Source organism: Haemorhous mexicanus, chromosome 1 (genome assembly GCF_027477595.1).
Source record: "Haemorhous mexicanus isolate bHaeMex1 chromosome 1, bHaeMex1.pri, whole genome shotgun sequence".
Lineage (NCBI taxonomy): Eukaryota > Metazoa > Chordata > Aves > Passeriformes > Fringillidae > Haemorhous > Haemorhous mexicanus.
The window spans coordinates 71,037,214-71,056,185 of NC_082341.1; the positions used below are offsets into that span (position 1 = coordinate 71,037,214).

The following is an 18,972-nucleotide window of genomic DNA, read 5'->3' on the forward strand; positions in this document are numbered from 1 at the left end:
TAGTATTCAAGATTCTTAAAATGTATTTGAATTAGGAGATTAGTGTTCAGGTATTTAGATAGAGCATCAAAAAGAATGGAGCAAAAGAAAATCTTGTCTCTGTAGCCTTGCACTTGAACACTACTTGAAATACCACTCAGGAGAGCAGTCTATGGGTTCTTCCTTCCAAAGAGTCTTCAGACGCTGGGTCCAGGCAGCCAGCATCTCCTTCCTCTTCTCCTCAGAGACACTCTCTGGAGCATAACAGATGTGAGGTTCAAGGACTTTGACACCACAGAAGTGCATGATTCCATGCTGGATTTAAAAAAAAAAAAAAAAAAAAAAAAAGCTCAGGAAATATTTCCTCTTACTTTCATTTGAAGAACATGCAAGATTCAAATCTGTTCTGTTTCTCTGATCCAATATCAGTCAGGTTCTCTAAACCTGTGCATTTGTCAGGAGAAGGGAAGTAAGTTGCTGTTAAACATATAGGACTGTCCTCTTTGGATGCTGTACGCTGTTCAATTTGCAAGGATAAGGGACAGTCTAAAGTTCATTGTCTGCTTTGAACCTCCTCGGATTCTTCCTGAACTGCAGTGTCTTTCACATCTACTTCCATGTTGGTTTCTTGGATTTTTTTTTGTTTTGGTTTGTTTTGGTTTTTAAGCTTTTGCCTCTGGCTTCAACAGGAGGCTTCAACAAAGGTTCCTGTGGGAAAGCTAGTGCCTGTGGAAGTTCAGCTTGCCATTTTCTCTCTGTGTGTTTCTGAATTCAGAGTTGTGTTTCACGTTTTTGTCACATTTGCTTGTGAGCTGTGCAGCTGGACAGCTCCTCAGGGGTGAGGAGCTGGTAACTGCAGTGGGGAGGAGATCATGGCATCCTTCACAAACTGGGTAACCACGGGGAACAGAAATCCTACATGCTAGAGCTAAAGGAAAGCCTGTAACACCAGAGACACCAGAAAAGCTGACAGCAGAAGCTTTCCCCAGATTGCAAGCTGGAGGAAGGGGGACAAAACAACTTTAAAACTCTATAGACTTTCAAAGTAATCTCAGGATTTTTGAGCCCAGTTTATAACCTGCAGATGCTTGCAACAGGCAACTTAATTATTTCTTATTATGTTTTGTATAAAATAATCAATAAAACAACTGTTTATAAATATCTGAAATAGTAAAAATTAAAGCAAACATTAACCAAATATTCATATATTATACCTGCATGGGCCATAGGAGATAGCGAATATCACCACTGATTGCATACTTCTCTTTGCTTCCTCCCGTAGTGAAAGAAAACAAGGATAATTTGTCCTAGAATTAGGAAAGTGGTGCTTGAGTTAGACATGTTTAAAGAAGAGTGGCTGTATAGTTCCATGAATTTCTAGAGGAGGGGGTGTCTACTTCCTTCCCAGGTGTTCCAAGGACAGCCAGTTCTGAGGCAAAGATTGATGTCTTACAATTACATCACTGGATTGAGTCTGGGCTTTGGGCAGAGTTGGGTTAAAAAGAAAACCAAACATGTGTCTGACACCCTTGTGTGAAGTAGGGCTGATCCTTTTTCTTCCTTATGCAACATTTGGCAAACTGTAGCTGGAAAGCCCTCTGTTACTGTAAAAATCTCTATTCCTGTCCTCTCTGACTGCAGAAATTTTTTTGCTGAAGTCCCCCTTCAAACTTGGTCTTGCTTAACCACCATTATCTTCTGCTCCTGTGATTATGGTATTAGCCCTGTACTCAGCTTCTCTCATCTCAGCTTTAGCTTCTGTCATCAAACTAACATTTTTCCAGTGGAGTATCCCAAGTGTCCTGAGTCTGTGCTCCATCTGAAGCTGTGATCATTGGGGATTAACGCCTGTTTCTGTCAGCAAGACAGCCACTTCTGAAATTTAAAGAAACTAAAATGTTTGAAATTGTTAAGAACATCAGAACTAACAGAGATTACCATGCAGTGAAATAAATGTGAAACTAATATTGATTGCTATTCAATACTGCATTTGTTACCAAATAAGATCTATCAGAGATAGTGGGCCAGAATTTTGCAGGGATATTCCCAGTGCTGTGGGGAAATAAAATGACATGTAGACATACTGCTCTTGCCAAATTAAAAGCTACAGAGAGGAAAATGTTCAAAGTAGATAGTTGTGACAGCGGCTCATACTCCGAGCATTTCAGATCTCTAATTAAGTTTTATAGTTCAACTCTAACCTTTGACATTTAATCCCAGGACAGGACTTTGACACTTAATGTGTCAGTGATTACAGATAAGAGGAGTCCTATAGTGGTGGGAAGACAGTAATATTTGGAAATGAATTGATTTAAACTGTTTGCAGGCTGTATGCTACCACAGTATACTGTGAAACTCCGAATAAATGATAAACCCCACAAAGCAGGCCAATACAGATCTCTAGGAGATTGCTTAAATCTTTAGGAAATCCTGCAGTCTCCTTATTTTCTTACCCTCAAGCAGTGTGAACAACCCAGGAAATCACTCAACATGTTACCAAAACAATATTTCAGAGCAGTGAAAAGTGAGCTCTAAGCAACTACAAGAGAAGATAATGAACAAGGTCCCCATAGAACATGGTGCAAGCCTTGACCTAAATAAAACAATTCCAAAAACATACCTGGAGCAAACCACCATCATAAACCTTTGACAAATCATAAGCAAAGCCTTGGACCAAGACTCTGTCCATCCAGCCCTTCAGGATTGCAGGCATGTTGAACCAAAACAAGGGAAACTAGGCAAAGAGAAAATGACCTGGTTAGCACAGAGAGTCTGGGCCACCCTTAGGCCTGGTTTGTAGGACAAATCCTGTCCACTGAACCTGCTCAGATCCTCTATGTACCTTCTCAACCTCTCTGTCAGTAGAGGTAGTAACTATGCCTGGCAAAAGAAGCTGAAGTGCTTTCTGTTTGTGGTAACCTCAGAGCCAGACCTGAGCACCTCCAGCACAGCAATGCTGTGGTGCATGTGAGAGCTTCCATCCAGGATGGAGGAGGGTGCCATTTAATTCAGATTTAAGACTGTACAGAATCATGTCTCTTATGGCTGAAATGCAAAAGAATCGAACATCTTATTAGCAGGATTGACATCTGGTGATGAGTTCTGATCTGACAGTCTGGTGACAAAGGCCAGGGGATCATAGGAAAGACTTATTTTCATAGGAAAGACTTATTTTCAAACCCTGCTGACGTTATGTCACCAAAAAGAAATGTAAGGCTACTGCTTCTCTTCACAGTACTTTGGGATTTGTAGACACGGGGGACAGAGCTGCCATAGTGGAGAATGGACATGGGCTGTAAAGTTCCCTAATCAATTCCCAATAGTGTTTCTGCAACTCAGCAACAAATGAGAACAGCCTGCTTGGGAAAGCCCAGTTCCCTGACTTCACTGGCTACTCCCAGCTCCTTGCCCAGGAAATAATCCTTCCCTGCTTTCTGCCAGCCTGCCTGACATCCATGGTCACAGATGTCTTTGTGCATCCATCAGGAAGTTTGGCCCAGTGTTGGGGAGTTCCTGGAGTTGCTGTTTCAGCCTGCATCATTGTGCTACTCAACTACTGGTTTTGCTGTAATAATGACCCTGATAATTGTACCACTGACCTGTAGTTTTTACTGTACCATTACCTAAAGTCAATGTCACAACTGAACTCTGTTTAAAATAATGACCTGGAAAATCAGCAGGTCTGCTTGCTGCACTTTCTTCTGCTCTTCAACCACGTCTTTGGACAAACCTCCTCTCTTGTAAGCTTCCCAGGTTTCCACACCATAATTGAAGGCTTCTGGGTTGTGCAGGTGACCTGTGGGTAGAAATGAACAGTCATTCCTTGCCCCCTGTGCAGTATCAGTGCCAGATAACAGCTGAGTGCAGGTTGCTGTTCACAGTTCTAAACTGAGTTACTGCTTTCCATTTTTCCTACGTTCTTGTCTTTGCTGGATATTCAGCACCATCCCAGCTGATGGTCACTTGATTTTAAAAAGGGGAGGAATGTATGGTCTCAGAGTTCTGAAGCTTCACCTTCCGGTAGCAACACAGGAAGGGCACTATGAGGACCTAAGCTTGCCTCAGGACTCTGGGAATGTGGGTAGAAGATTTAAGAGAATGTTGTGAATTGTTCTGCCTCTGCCTTAGGGCTTCCTGAGGCCATGCTGCACTTGTAAGCACTATGGAATTGCTTTCCAGTCTCTGTAACTGGGAAATTCACCAAGGGATGGGGAACCAGTATTGACCAGCTCTACTGACTCCACGAGCAGGTCATCAGTCTCTAGCAGAAGGCAGGGGCAGCTGCAGCCTCGTGAACTCAACTCTAGCAAGTCCCAGAGTGGTATCTGAAGGCATTTCCTCTCTGTGAGAAATGGACTTGAGAGGCTGATTATGGACACGTGCTAATGTGTTTCTTCCTCTCAGTAATCTCGCTGTGATACAAAGGTCATGTTCAGGAGTGCACTTGTAGAAATGCAGATGTCTGGTCATGAATAAGTTTCTTATTAATGAAATAAGTTTCTCATTAATCTCTTGATGATCTGAGGGCTGGAGCACCTCTCCTATCAAGACAGAGAGTTGGGGTTGTTCAGCATGGGGAAGATTTCAGGGAGACTTTTTTTCAGCCTTCTGAGACCTGACAGGGGCCTTTTACAAGTCACTGTTTTTTGAGAGAGGCAGACTTTGGCTGGGCTCACCAACAATGTCATTCCTTGTTGCTCTGGGCTCAAACTGCATGGCATACAAATCTGACACGGTGACGCTGCAGCCCTGCTTGGTCAGCTCTTCCACAGCAATCTTCAGCAAAGATCCATTGAAGGACTTGGGCTCTTGATGTGCATAGACTATCAGGACTTTTTTCCCTGGAAGCAGAAAGAAAACCAGGAGACCATTTGGAATCTAGGAGGCAGGTGCAGAACAGTTTGTAGAGTTGGGGTTCTTTCCTCACTCTTTCTGCAGTGAGGAAAGTCTTTTCCCAAGGACACAGAAGCACTGAAAGCAGAGTGACAGTGGCAGCATTTGACTCCTGCTCAGCAGCACTGAGTGACTCCTGAGGCACTGATTGCTGCCTGTGCCCAGCCCAGCAGTTCTGTGCTACACTGGGCTTTCCTAGGTGGAACTCAGTGGAAAGAGGGGCTGTTCCATAGCCGGTCACACTGCCTACATCAGGAAAACACTGTCCCTCCTATTGAGTCAAGAAGGAAAGAGGAAATATTTTCTATGCTGTAGCAGTTGTTTATAGATAATGAGAGAGCAAAATTTATAGGGATTATTGAAAATGACAGGGTCTGCAAACTATGCAGCTCCTGTTTCCTGACTTCCAAGGCAAAAATTCAGGCGTCGCCTGTGGTCATTTTCTCTGGTTCACAGCTTCAGCCTGGAGCAACACCTGCCAAGTGACAGGCAAGTTTATGGTGTCACGGAAACCCAGTAGAAACTGAACTGAATATTTGATGAAACAACAGCTCATTTTTAATGTAAATGATAAGGGGCAATTATTTCACGAGGATGCACAGTGTCCATGAAACAAGAGCTATGCAAAAAAGACAATAAAACTTGCAGGTCAAATGCTATCATAAATTCGAGCTGTGTACAAACTTTTTAAACTCTTGTCTATATATTATTCTGGAATATAAAGAGCAGTTGCCTCTTTGGTGTTCCTACCAGCTCCGAGCAATCAGGGAGCTCTAGTGAGTGCCTGGAGATGGACTACTTCCCCAAAGTGCTCAGTTTGATTCTGCAAAGCTGCCAGATGCGGTATTCCGTGGTTTTCCTGGGCCTTATATGAGTCCAAATCCGGCTAGCGAAGACTCTAGCCCACACAGACCCGCATAGACAAAAGTAAAAGATGAGAAGCACTCTTCTCCATGTGGAGACAAGTATCTTGTTTATTGGCTTGGTGGCAAGACGCTCCGGAGACGGGGCCACCCAAGTAGAAAAGAGCGCACGGGACTCTCCCACAGGAGGTTTTATAGCCTAGGGGGATGGGGGCGGGGGAGAGAGGACCGCGGCCAATGGAATGCCCTTGGGGAGGGGCAAGGGGAGGGGTACCCATGGGACGGATCACCAGGTGTGTGTAACAGGGGCGGTGTGTGAGGGGCAGGGGAAAAATCATTCTCGTGACCTAACCTACTCCGAAAAGATTTCCCATCACCCAGTGCAAACAACTAAATAAACTATGTAGTGCAATACAACAGCCAGATTTCCCCCCTTTTGATAGAGCTGAAGGCGCTTGGGCAGAGTGTTTAGAGAGACTGGAGTTTTCCAAGGCATCACTTCCTGAGGTAATTTCAGTCGTTTGGAAAAGACCTCAATGTCCCAACTAAACACCGCAGAGGCGCCATCCCTGAGGTGCCCAGCGGCCACCCTGGAGCGAGCAGCATTTTCACCCGCATTTGCTCTTACCTGCCATTGCTGGGGAGCACTGGGGAGCTTCACTCTTGATAATCTGGTACTGCCTGAGAACTCAAGTGAGAGATTTGCTGGTGAGAAACAGGACCAGGTGCGAGGGGAATCGCCGGGTGTATCGCGCCGCTTCCGGTCCCGTGCCGCCCTTTGGGAAGTGGCTCCAGAACGACCCCGGCGTCCCGACCCCAGCGCCAGCCCGGCTGCCCTTACCTGCTCCTAGGGTCCCGGAGCACACCTGCGGCCGGGCTGGGAGCAGCTCTTCATAAAATCACTGAATATCCTGAGCTGGAAGGGACCCACAAAGACCACCGAATCCAACTCTTCCCGGCGTCCCGGCCTTAGGGCAGCGTCAGCGTGGGGCGGGATCAGGCTCGGCGCCGCCCGCAGCCCCGGCTCCGGCTTTTTTTCCCTCTGCACCAGGTTTCGACTCCCGACAGTTGTAGCTCTTGTACTGTGAGTGGCAGTGAAGGGTCAGCCCGTGCTCTTCTCCGCTGTTCGCTGGTGATTTTGTGGACTTGCAGCGTGTGCCGGCTGAACCACCTCTTTCCTGGACTGTTCTTCGGGGGCGATCTGTTTTCCGAAACCGCTTTGTATTTTCAATCCTTCGCAGTGCTCTTCTCTGCCCCTGTATCATTTCTTGAAGCGAGGGAACCAGCTCTACACATAGTTTTCACACTGTGGACATGCCTTGCATATACCCAGTAGTCTGATGATTTTCTGCTCTGTGGTCCCTATAATTCCTGATGTAAAATTTGTGCTTTTTTGACTGCTATGGAGAATTGAGCTGATGAGCATGTGGAATTATCTGTCATAATTAGAAGATTTTACTCCTGTGTGGTGATAGTCAGCTCAAAGCCCTTTATATTAAAAGTGAGGCCAGTCTGGTTGTTTTGTCTCCCATAAGCATCTCTTAAGGTTCACAGAGACTAAAAATAACTTTCACTTGTCTAACCTCCTGAGCAGCATACAGAACACTGTGCTGGTCTTAGTTCTCCCAGAGGTTAGAAACAACCCTTCTGCTCTATGAAAGACTTACCTATTGGAGGAATTTGGCACAGGTTTGTAGCTTAAATACTATTCTTCAGATATATTGTAGGTACACTTCCCTACTGGTATCTGAAATACTTTTACTCTTGATTTGTAGCCCCAAACCCTCTAAAGAAGATGAATAACTTTTATTCTCTGAAAATCTAATCAAGAAACTTGATAAAAATTGATTTTATATTGATTTTCTTGGGGCAGGCATTGGGCATATAGCAGAGGAGGCTGGAAATACTTTTTTTTTTTTTTTTTTGATAGCTGCAGTATTTGCTTATTGGTCTACATATTTAGAAAGTTTATGAGTTGGATTTAATTCTGTCTTCAGCTTGAGGGGAACCAAACACTCATTTTTAAAGAATGAGCCCCACATCAAACTGCAAGTTGTTTATTCTGGAGTGGGTACATCATCAGTTCTTGTGGAAGCTGTTTCACTGCAGAAAAATACTTTATGTTTTGGTGAAGGAAAAGAGAGAAAGTGGTCATCATTTTATTACTCAAGCACTGGGATGACCTTGGTACAGGAAAGCTCCACTTTATGTCAAGAACTGCTGAAACTTTTAACATGCAACAGCAGATGAGTGCTGTAGTGATGCACTGCAGAAGGTGAGAGTAACCCAGGTTCTTGTTTATAAATCTCTTGGGGAGGATTAGAGGGAAACAACACTGAATGATTGGTAAAGAAAAGCTTCCTCATGTCCAGTCTGAACCTGCCCTGGTGCAGCTTTGAACATTCCCACTGTCGTTGGATCCAGGAGAGAAGAGCTCAGCACTTCCATCTAAACCACTCAGAAACAGCCAGGTTTGTTTCTTCAAGGCAGCAAAGAGTTGAGTCATAAACACAAATTTCTTCAGCAATTGAACTCGATGAAAGTTTCCCCCTCCCACTTTATCAGATGAAACAGCACACAATGTTGTGATGCACAATAGCTGTTGTATAAATTCGTGTGGAAATGCTAACAGTGTATTTGTGTGTGTATGTGTGCATTTTCTTCTATACAAATTGTGTACTGTGGGTTAGAGTGCAAGGGATGGTATCTTAGAAAATAAGCAAATTAGGAGAAATGAAATATATTAGGATATAACCGCACAGGAACTATTCTTACGCCTTTTCCTTGGATTGGTACGAAGTTTACAGTATAACAAAGCTTTAAGACACTGTGTATCTAAAGGATTTTTGTTGTGCCCTCTAGCGCCCAATGCGAGGGTTTTACCTTTACAGCAGAAGTAAAGCCTCTGCCTAGGACAAGCATTTAATCCCTAATGCAAATTCCACCCCAGACAAAAGTTTCAAGAACCTTTGCTGCCAGTGATAATAAACAGCAAGGAAAAACGATGCTAACAAACCGATAGCGTGGGAGAAATCCTATTTCAGATTAGTTTTCTGTGACTTTTGCAGAGAACACAGCTGGTGGGGGAACAGTTCTAAGCAGTGAGTACTATGGTTCTGCACTGAAAAGGAAGAAAAAAGGAGAAACTGGGAAATAATATCCAACAGAAGACAGGTCTTTCCCCCCATACACATCACAATAACACCGTAGCTATTCCTAGGCTTGTTTTGTCATGTAATAAAGATGACAGTCACTCTTTTATTGATCTTTCTCCTTAGAGCAGAAAGGTTGATGGGCTTGTGCAACAGGAAGGAAGGAAGGAAGCAGGAAGGCTGTGGGACTAGCAGCCTCTCACTGTGACCTGTTTTCTTCTCAGCCTGTCTTTATCGTGATGAGTAACAGAAATTGAAAATGGTAACCTCTGGGGTTAAGTCTGTAATACAGCCTCTATATCAAAAGCAAACCAGGAACAGGGATAGTATCCCAGAGAATATCTCTTATCAGTTGTTTAGCTTAATTTTAAACTTTGTGATGTTAAATATTTAACACTATGAAATGATATAAATTAAATACATATCTAAGGTTTTTATCTGTTTGAAACGGAATTGCAGCTTTTGCTAGCAGATCTTTGCCTGGGTGTAAGAGGACTAGTTCAGTCAAATACAAATTTGTTACTTCCAAATTTTTAATCCCTTCTGTAATTTTTGATTGAGGAGTCTGGCCTGAAATGCTCTTTTGAAGAGAGGCTGAAGTTTCAAATCTGACTATGAATTCAGTCTTTGTTTGTAAAGCACAGCATATCTAGGATTTGTCTTTGCATCTGAATAATGAAAATCTTTGCTAAACATGACTATCTTTCTTTGCCCTATTTGTGATAGCAAAAGGCAATAGGTAGTGTCTGCACTCTCCCTCAATTACTTGTGGAATATTTAATGTAAATATAGAGTGACATTAACTGGTACTTAAAGAGGCAATAAATAAGCAGTTTCATTTCAGGGCAAGGTCCTTTATGGAGTATTTGAACTGAGAATGGCAATGCATGAGCTATGATATTAAAGAACTTTAATACATCTGAGCATTGTTTTCTGAGAAGGCATTTTAAAATCTGGTGATATTCTACAACTCTACCTATCTGACTTTGAAATAGCTTGAAACACAGTTTTAAAGATTGTGGGCTTTTTCAGGAGAGAGGTTAAGAAGGAACTAAGCAGATTTTCTATGCCAATAATTCTTCCATATAAGAAACAAAAACTTGGGAGACCTGTTTCAATAGTCATTGCACATCAAAATTGCTTTCTATCCCTAATGTAAGATTTGCATTTGTCTTTTGTGGAGAAAAAACCATGCATCATGTTGGCATTCTGTTTTCATATTCAAGCTGATGCTTCTTTGGATTTGAAAAGTGGTGCTGGAAAGAAGCCCAGCTGCTGCCTGAAGTCTGTTATGGTGGAGGATAACAATCTTATACAGCTGATCAACCATAGAGAGGCAGTAGAAATTACATAATGTGCTGCCACTGGTGAGTCCAGTGACATGTGTGGCATTATGTTTCATTTTTTCATTTCAGAAGCAACTAATTTTAGACGTTCTTTCCAAAGGAATTTTTACAGCTTCTTCTTACATGCCAGAGTACTAGTCTGAAACATCTGCTGACAGGTGACTCCATGCACCTGCAAACCCCATTGGGAGAAAAGCCAGGGAAATGAAGAGGGAGCACTCACTTGCTCAGTGTGCTGTGACCTCATCCTGGCAGTTTTTTTATGGGACAAACCCATGACAGTAACTTGGTGATTGCTTTCCAGTTACTGTTGAGCCTTTCATTGACTTGGAATCAAGCTATGATACAGGATCAAGTCCTCTACAGGAGCACACCATCCCATGAGCTGAGTACTAGCCATGCTGGTAAAAGAGTCATCAAAGGAAAATTGTTTTAACACACAATGCCCTGCCCAGGCTCAGGATTAACAACCTGGCACCGGAAATAGTGAGCAGCTCAGCGACAACTAGCTTCAAAACAAATCCAGCTATTTACCCAGAGCAAAAAAGAATAATGTTATGCAGAGGACATAATTCTGGGGGGACACCCCTCTGGATTTCCACCAAAGCAGACTGTCTAACGCTTCAGTAGGAGCAAAGCAACGTCTCGTTTTCTTTAGTGCCCTGACACCAACTAACTGAGCCTGTTGCGAGCGACAGAATAGCCAGGACGGCGCTTGCCCTGCCGAAGCCCAGCTGGGGGTGCTGGAGAGCCGGGAATGGCACCGTGAGATGCTTTAAACTCCTCGAGCTGCGCGGAGCAGCAGGTCCACTCCCATACCAGGGTGTTTTCTCCCTTGTCTGGGTAGTTGCAAAATAAATCGGGAATTAATCAAAATCTTTCCTGTGTTTGTCAGGTGTGGCTCTGCTGAGCAGCTATTTGCTTCCACCATCCATTTCTTGGCCCATTTTATATGTCAGGTAAAGAATCTAGATACCTTGGGTTTCACCTGTACTTTTAACAGTTTACTCATAGAAGAGATGTTGTCATCATAGTACTTGATACAAACGAAGATTTATGTGTGATGGATAGGCAAACTGATGCTTAGTGACTGAGAGATTCGACAAAAAGATACAACCACCTCCAATCTGCCTACGGACAAAACTTCAGCCCTTTAAACTGTGTGCTGTCCAATCTCTTATGCTCAAAATCCACAAGGAGAAAACTTTCTGACTTAGGATTTGACCTGGAATTTTATAGGTAATGATTGTCTAGCGTGAAACACTGGGAAAATCCCTGGAGCCAGAGCTGGGATCCAAACTCCTCTCTGCACTACCAGGGCCAGCCAGCAGGCCACAGCCGTGCTGTGCAAGAGCTGCTGCTGCCCGAGCTCTCCTCTGCAGGTGGGTGTCTCTACAGCACGGAGGTGCTCGGACTTCCCCCTGTCCTCACCTCCTGCTCTTCTACAGTTTCGCGGCTGAGATGCCCTGAAGAGTGAAACCTGCGATAAAATTCTCTCCAGGGAGACAGGATTTCAATTCCAGTCTTAGTCATTGGGCTATAACATAGAAGGGGAAAAATAAAATAATCAGCACGTGCATGCTTGGGAAAAGATATGTACCAACTTCTGTGTATGGGAGTGGAGGCCTGTTGGAAGTTGTCCCCCTGGGATGAACCAAAATGGTTGGGGAAGCAGATGATTCAAGACATATTCCCAATATCACTTGCTTTTGCATTACTGTTGGCTAGCTGCAGATAATCTGTCTTTCTGTGGCCCTGGGACTCCCGAGCCCAAAGCCTCTTTGCCAGGATGTCCATGTTGGCTCTTCTCTCTCTGTCGATGGACTCTGTGTAGGCTGCTGGGGGAGCAGCTGGGGTTTGGTTGGTGGCTCTCAGGAAAATGACTGCTTGCATTCCAACTTCTTAGCCCCTGCCAGGTCGGGGCCTGAGTGTTGCCATGGGCTGCTTGTGGGCTGTGATTCTCTCAGACAGATACTAGGTTTATAACATTAATATACAATATAAGCCTTTGCTAGGCTGGGGCGTTACTACATCTGATAGCTACTACTGCCCCCTCGGGATTCTAGTCATCAGAGGTGTGCAAGGGTAATCTTCACAGAAATGTAACCAGTGCCCATATATGCCTCCTCCCCATGCAGGGAAAGGAGGAAGGCATGCCCACATGAGGAGGTGTTCCTCCAGTACGCTGCAGAAACCAGCTTGGTAAGCAGCCCTGAAGGGTAGATGTTACAGTTTTACAGAACAACCAATACAATGTTTTGGCAATTGACAGAGTGGAGGTTAGAGCAATGCAAATTTGTTGTTAATTCAATGTTGTTAATTCAATGCTTTCCTTGTGTTTTGGGAGTTCTGGTTTGAGATATACTAAGTTTGTTTCTGTAGTATGAACTAAAATTTACACAACTCAGTGTGCCCCATTGCTTTAGATTGCTTCTAGCTTGGTCTGCAGGAAAGAGTTGGCAAAGACTTGTGTACAGCTCAGAGAGGTCTGTCCCAGGCACTAAGGGGCATTAGTCATACAGCTCTATGTGTACTTCTTTCTTTTCATGTTGCTGTGGGGTATCCCCGTTTGCTCCCAGACCTTCTATGCAAAAGGCACAAGCACAAAGTTACTGCCTGCAGCACCCTAACTAGTAGTGCAGATCCAACACTGCTGACATAGAACCCTTACATTTGAGAATTACTTCCTTGCCACACATCTGCACTGCCCAGCCCCTTCCCCTCCCCCTCTCTTTGCTACCTGCAGTATTGCAAACCCCAAGAGCAATGAGCAGAGCTGAGAAATCCCCCAAATTCAGTTATCCGTGCAGCTACTCAGCATGACTCTCACAGCACTCAACATGTGCATTGCTTCCCCCATTGGGTTTTTTGACCTTTTCTGTGGCCTGTTGTCATCTAGCATCCTGTGTTCACACCACCTCACAAGCCAAAATAGTTTGTTCTGGGATTAATTTCTGTGGTTCAGGGGTTCAACCTGACAAGTAATGTACCAGCACTCAAAGCTTACAGCAAAACCCCAAGTAGAAAATTGAAAGAGAGATAAGTTCCTTTCCCTCTCCTCTCTCTGCAAACTCAAATGATCAGCCTAAAGGATTCTCCATACATTTTTGGATAAAGAGACATCATAGCCTTTTTTTCTCCCTTTTAATTGCTCTGTCCCATAACAGAATCCCTCACGATGCAGTTTTACCTTGTGGGAAGATAGCATAGCAAGGTATGCGTAATTTCTTCCCATTCTCAAACTACTGCAATGATAGCAAAATTGTTCCTGGAAAAGTGTGCATTAGTGTTTGAGATAGTGAATACACAAATATGAAAAATTATTGTGGTTTAGAGGTAGGACAGTCAAGGGAATATGTGCAAGTTGGGGAAGTAGGAACAATAAATTTCTTCCACTGACAATCTCCTTGGGCATGGGAAATTCGTATAGACTCCTGTTTTGAGCAGCCATTCGCGCAAGTTCATTTATCTTGATTTTTGGATGCCTATCCTGAAACTGATGGGGTGGGATCACCAAAGGACCACTCAGCCCCTGTATCACCATATTCCTTAGAAACCCTTGGCAATAGGCACTCATGAGAGCAAGCTCGGGTTGAGCTCTCAGAAACAAAAAGCTACTTTTGAAAGAAGGGCTTTAAGGCTAAGGTTATGAAAATGCTGGTTATCATGAATGCTTATTTTGAAAGGTCAGCTAGCGCCCAAGATGAGTGTTCCAGGAGTGAGGGAAGGAAGGGCGTCTCCCCTGCTGCTGCTGCTGCTTCTCTGGGGAATCACAGGACACAAGTGACAAGAATGCTGACAGCATTCTGCCCCCCTGCTTGAAGAGGGGCCAAGGGTGATGAAGCTTGGATGCACTCTGCTCAAGAATACCGTTGCTGTGACCGAAGGTTGCTCCATTACAGCAGAGCTGTAAATTATGATGGTGGTTTAGAGCTGATCTTAGGAGACCTTGTTGCCATGTAATAGCCATGTTATCTCTTCAACCAAGTTTGTTTTCACTGTAAGAAAGGATAGGAAAATAGAAATATGAGAGAAATGGGAACAAAAACATGCACTACATGTTCCTGGGCTGCATAAATGAGTCATGGAATTGAGTTTTAAAAAATAATAAGAGATTAGAAACCTCTGTGGATAACTAGTCATCTGCTTTATTAGTGATATAATAGGATTTGGACAGGAACATTTAGTCTGGGACTAACAGAAACCAGTTTTTTCCCTTGTTTTTCTACCAAAATCTTTAACCAAGATGTGCATACACTGCTCTCTTTCAAACATCTCTGTTTCATGGCAGACTTCAAAATTTTTGCTTCATCTGTTGCAGTACAGGCAGATTTAAATATAATTGAATACACAACTTGATGGTTTATGGATCACACTTGAATTTCTCTGAGCATTGCTCTAACAATATCATAGCACAAACACTGAGCTGCTTGCATAACCTCGTAGACGTCGGTGGTTTTGCTGCAGAGGCATTTAGTCAAACTATTCTCCCCAGCAATATGTTCTGAAGCACATTGGTGTTTTCAGGCCTGCTGGAAACAGGCCAGGCTTCTGCTGAGCCTTACATGTGCTAGGGCATGACTTGGATTAAGGCTGTGTGAATGTATTGCCTTCAGTGTTCACTGATTGTAATGGTTTCATCCCTTATGATGCAGTGACTAATCTCTTTATTTGCAGGGACATGGCAGGTAATGCTCCTAAAGCCCTTCTTATGGTTTCTGATGGGGACTGATACTTGACTTTCTAATGCCCATGTCCTCTCCTCATGACATTGCTTCTGGAAAGTCTTGTTCGCAAAGACAAATTTCAATTTCATTTTGATTGCCATATCCAGCCTCCTTGCTTGACTTGCCACCCTGGAGCAGTATAAAACCTAAAATCATTCTTTCACTATGTTGAAAGGTCTCTAGAGAAGAATGACATTGTGATAGTTCTTTGTGTAGTACATAGCATCTATTATTTGCTTTCTCACTTGCACAACACAATTGTATTTTGGAAAACTGCCTGCTTACAATTACATGCTGGGATTCATATAAAAGATTATGAAAATAACATTTTTCTGAAGCAGATGTGGGACTGCATGCTTGTGTATGCCTCCAGGATCTGTGCGTGTGAGCACCTTGCTAACAATTTTTTTATCCATACCATCCTACTCAGTAGCTGTACTGAACACTTGTAGTGTTCACTTTCCTTTGAACCCTGCTGAGATCTTTTCTTGGGGTGGAGGATTTGTGTGATGAGGAGGAAATGGCAGTGGTCTAGTCAGATGTCTAGACCGCATAATTTTTTCCTGGCCCCCTGCAGAATGTAGAGGTGAGGGCTGTGTAGATGAATGATTTTAGTCTGAAGGCGTGTTACAGGACATACTAACCCCTCTGTGCTACAGGACATGTTGTGTAAAGGGAGAGCTGGCTCAGAGCCAGCAGCATCTAAAAAATGCAGAAATCATGTGCTGCCATGTGTTAGTGGTGCTGCTCAGGAAGGTTTCCTCTGGCGTCCCCTAGAGTTAGAAAGACACAGGCAGAGTAAAGGGTTGAGCTGCAGCTTGTGTAAGTTTGGACTTCGGGCTTTAAAGATGAACTCTGTTTTTCCCAGAGCCCAGGACTGTGCAGTATCATGTGCCAAACTGTACTTATAATTTTGGTTCTTAAATGAAAAATGTGGGTGTGTGGAGAGAAATGATTGTATGTAAATGATGTCATGCAATATGAAAGAAGAGAAAGTGAGCCTTTTTTTCCCTCTGTACGTGATTTTCCAAATAGAGCAACCTTTGCTGCATTCAGATAGTGTAGAGGGCTAACAGGAAAACAGCTGTCAGCATGAAAACCAAGAACAAGTCTTCTGTAGGATCCTGAATCAAAACTAAATAACTTGCATGAAAATAAGACTGTGAGTCTTGGGTGTAAGTCTTCACTATTGATAATAATTTTTTTTTTTTTTTCCAAAGAAAGGCTCATCCTAAACTGGGTACAAGTCTTAATCTTAACATCTATGGGGTACAAAGTTTAAGCACTTAGCTGAGTTACCTCAGTATGTAGTGTCAGCTTTTATTGCTTGATAACTTGTGCTTATAAAGTCAACCTATGCAGTCCAAGATGCCATTTCTATTACCTGCTTAAATATCTTAAATTTTACTGGCAGTTTTTAATGTCAGAAGTACTTTTACAGTTTAAGAGGGCCTGGATTAGCAGTAATTAGAATAACTAAGAGTTACTGCAGACAGTCTAAGTACAGCTGCAATACAGCCACCTCCTCTATAAAAGTGAAGCCAAAAGATTTTAACCTAGTTTTTAATGAAGTTATATCTCTGTGTCTGTATTCCAAAACTCTACCTTGGAAATGAAGCCATATTCAGAAAAAGTCTCACATCTTTATCTCATATTTGCAGTGTGAAAGGAAGGATGAGCAGAATTTCTTGGGATTCAAACTGCTACTGTTATTAAATCTAAGAGGAACCTAGTGACAGAACTTCAGTGGACGTGCTTCCCCAGTAGGTGCCTCTGTAGGATTTGATTCATGGAACAGTGCAGTTTAATATTCCTAATAAAGAATATTAGTATTCTTGGCAGTAGTCTCTATTACAAAACAAACAGACATCTCACATTCTCTGTCATTCAACACTTTCATGGAGGAGCTGTTATAGGAGGTGAGATCAGGTCTCCATGTAACCACCAGGCAGGAAAAAAAAGGCACTCAGAAAAAAGCTTTTCCAAGTACCCACCTTAATACTGAGCCCTGTGAATGAAAGTCCTGTGAAGTGAATTGATTGCATCAAACTGCAGCCTGTTTCTGCAGCTTCTCACTTTACAATGCTGGCTTGTAAGAGCTCTTGCAGGAAGAGCTTGTGAAAAAAGAGAAGTTGTTTAGAAGTCCCTTCCTTCCTTCCTTCCTTCCTTCCTTCCTTCCTTCCTTCCTTCCTTCCTTCCTTCCTTCCTTCCTTCCTTCCTTCCTTCCTTCCTTCCTTCCTTCCTTCCTTCCTTCCTTCCTTCCTTCCTTCCTTCCTTCCTTCCTTCCTTCCTTCCTTCCTTCCTCCCTCCCTCCCTCCCTCCCTCCCTCCCTCCCTCCCTGTTGGACTTATGTGGAGGCGTCTAAGTCCTCCCTTCCTCCCTTCCTCCCTTCCTCCCTTCCTCCCTTCCTCCCTTCCTCCCTCCCTGTTGGACTTATGTGGAGGCGTCTAAGTCCTGCTGAATATTTTGGGATTTGTTTGACTTTGTATTTGCCTTGCTGAGTGTTCCGCTGGAGGACTCTGAAGAGAATAGGCTTTGAGCTCACTTAGAAAATGCAACAAAAATGGTGAAGGCTGCATGGAGGAATTAAAGAGAGCCAGATCCTGAGCAGTCTGGCAGCCACGTAGAAGGTGGTCCCAGTGTAACAGTAGTGTGGTATCAGCATGTGTATTGCACAAGCTTTTGAAAAGGAAGTCGTGAGAGAAAGCAGAGGGACCACATACATAATGAAATTACATTATGAGTAACAAAAGTACCACCAGGCCTGTGGGCCTCCCTTTCTCCAGGATCTGTTTGAGCCTTCATTTCCTTGTAACTGTATTCTGTGACTGGGCATTGTTTCATTTCCACGCTTGTTTAGAAAGCCTTTCCCTTTTTGGTGCCCCAGACTGCCTCACACACGAGTAGTGCCGTGATGTCCCCTGTGGTGACTTACCAACATGTTGGCCAGGAGCAGCCCAGTGCCGGTACTAGCCCAAGGATGTCAAAGCTGGGTAGAGGTAGACAAAGATGAAGAATTGGAAAATGAAATATGGTGGAGCTTAGGAAAGCCTTCAGATGCTCCTGGGGCAACAGAAGAGTGGTGGAAGCAATTGCTGCTGTTTCCCTGATGGCTGCTGTCTCTCTGAGTATACCCATCCCTTCATCAGTCTCTTTCCTTGCTTTCCTGGGCTTTGAACAAGACAAAATTGGCCACTTCAATATCCTTCCTGAACCATATGCATAACATCTTTCCTTTTAATTTCTTCAGAAATTGAGTGAAGCTGTAGAGTTCTAATTTTACTATTCATATGTTCCCTGCAAGTGCTCCCTGGGCCCAGCATGGTCCCAGCAATGGGATTCTGTGTCACCTTTTCCAACAGGCAGCGAATTGACTGCACTTGTATTGTGATTTTAATCTAAATTCCTCAGAAAAGGCCAAGATCCATAATTTGACCTCAAAAACCTGAACAGGTACCATCATGCTGTCTTGTATCAATTTTACTGCCTTCTTGTTCTATTGCTTTAGAAGAACTTTGTCTGAATACAGAGGTATTTCCTTGTAACTGAGCAAATCTCAAGTTTACTGATGAGTGTAAAGTCTTGCTGCCTTGAAACGTGAGCCCTCTGGTTGGAATGGCTGAGTTATGAGAACAGAAGGGAAAAGATACAAAGGCTCATCTCTTAAGAAATTGATTTGTGGTTTGAAGGAATTCTAGAAGTGTGTGGGGAAATAAACATGAGATGAAGCCTAAACCAAAACTCCAACAATTTATTTTGAAACTAAATTTTAAAAAAACAAAAAAGATCCTAAAATCTCATCATGTCCCTTTATTAAAGGCTAACACTATCTTCCAGTGAATTTTTTAAGTGTCTTTTAAAAAAGTTAAACCAGTATGATTTCCTCTTGATCTTTCTTGAGTTCAACTTGTGACTGTTACTAGGAGGAAGTCGCTGCTGATGTTTTGCATGAAGTTATACTGTATTGCTGGTATGTTACAATTTATACAAATTGAACTTCTGCCAATTACTT

The 18,972-nt window shown here is 43.3% G+C and overlaps 1 protein-coding gene across 1 annotated transcript; it reads right to left on the reverse strand.

Moving 5' to 3' along the window:
- Positions 1-6,739, reverse strand: LOC132330767 (ribosyldihydronicotinamide dehydrogenase [quinone]-like). Its single transcript, XM_059853487.1, has 6 exons — positions 6,364-6,739; positions 4,656-4,820; positions 3,645-3,775; positions 2,600-2,713; positions 1,194-1,286; positions 1-294 (listed from the first exon to the last, which is right to left on the reverse strand). The coding sequence occupies exons 1-6, from the start codon at positions 6,368-6,370 to the stop codon at positions 121-123; spliced, it is 684 nt and encodes a 227-aa protein (XP_059709470.1). The 5' UTR covers positions 6,371-6,739; the 3' UTR covers positions 1-120.
- Positions 6,740-18,972: the final 12,233 nt, after the last annotated feature.

Bases quoted from the DNA above. Each gene is read 5' to 3' on its own strand.
- LOC132330767 (XM_059853487.1), bottom strand. The intron at 1,287-2,599 runs GTATGTTTTTGG...TCCTAATTCTAG, and splicing joins ATGATGGTGGTTTGCTCCAG to GACAAATTATCCTTGTTTTC. The intron at 295-1,193 runs GTATAATATATG...TTTTAAATCCAG, and splicing joins ATCTCCTATGGCCCATGCAG to CATGGAATCATGCACTTCTG.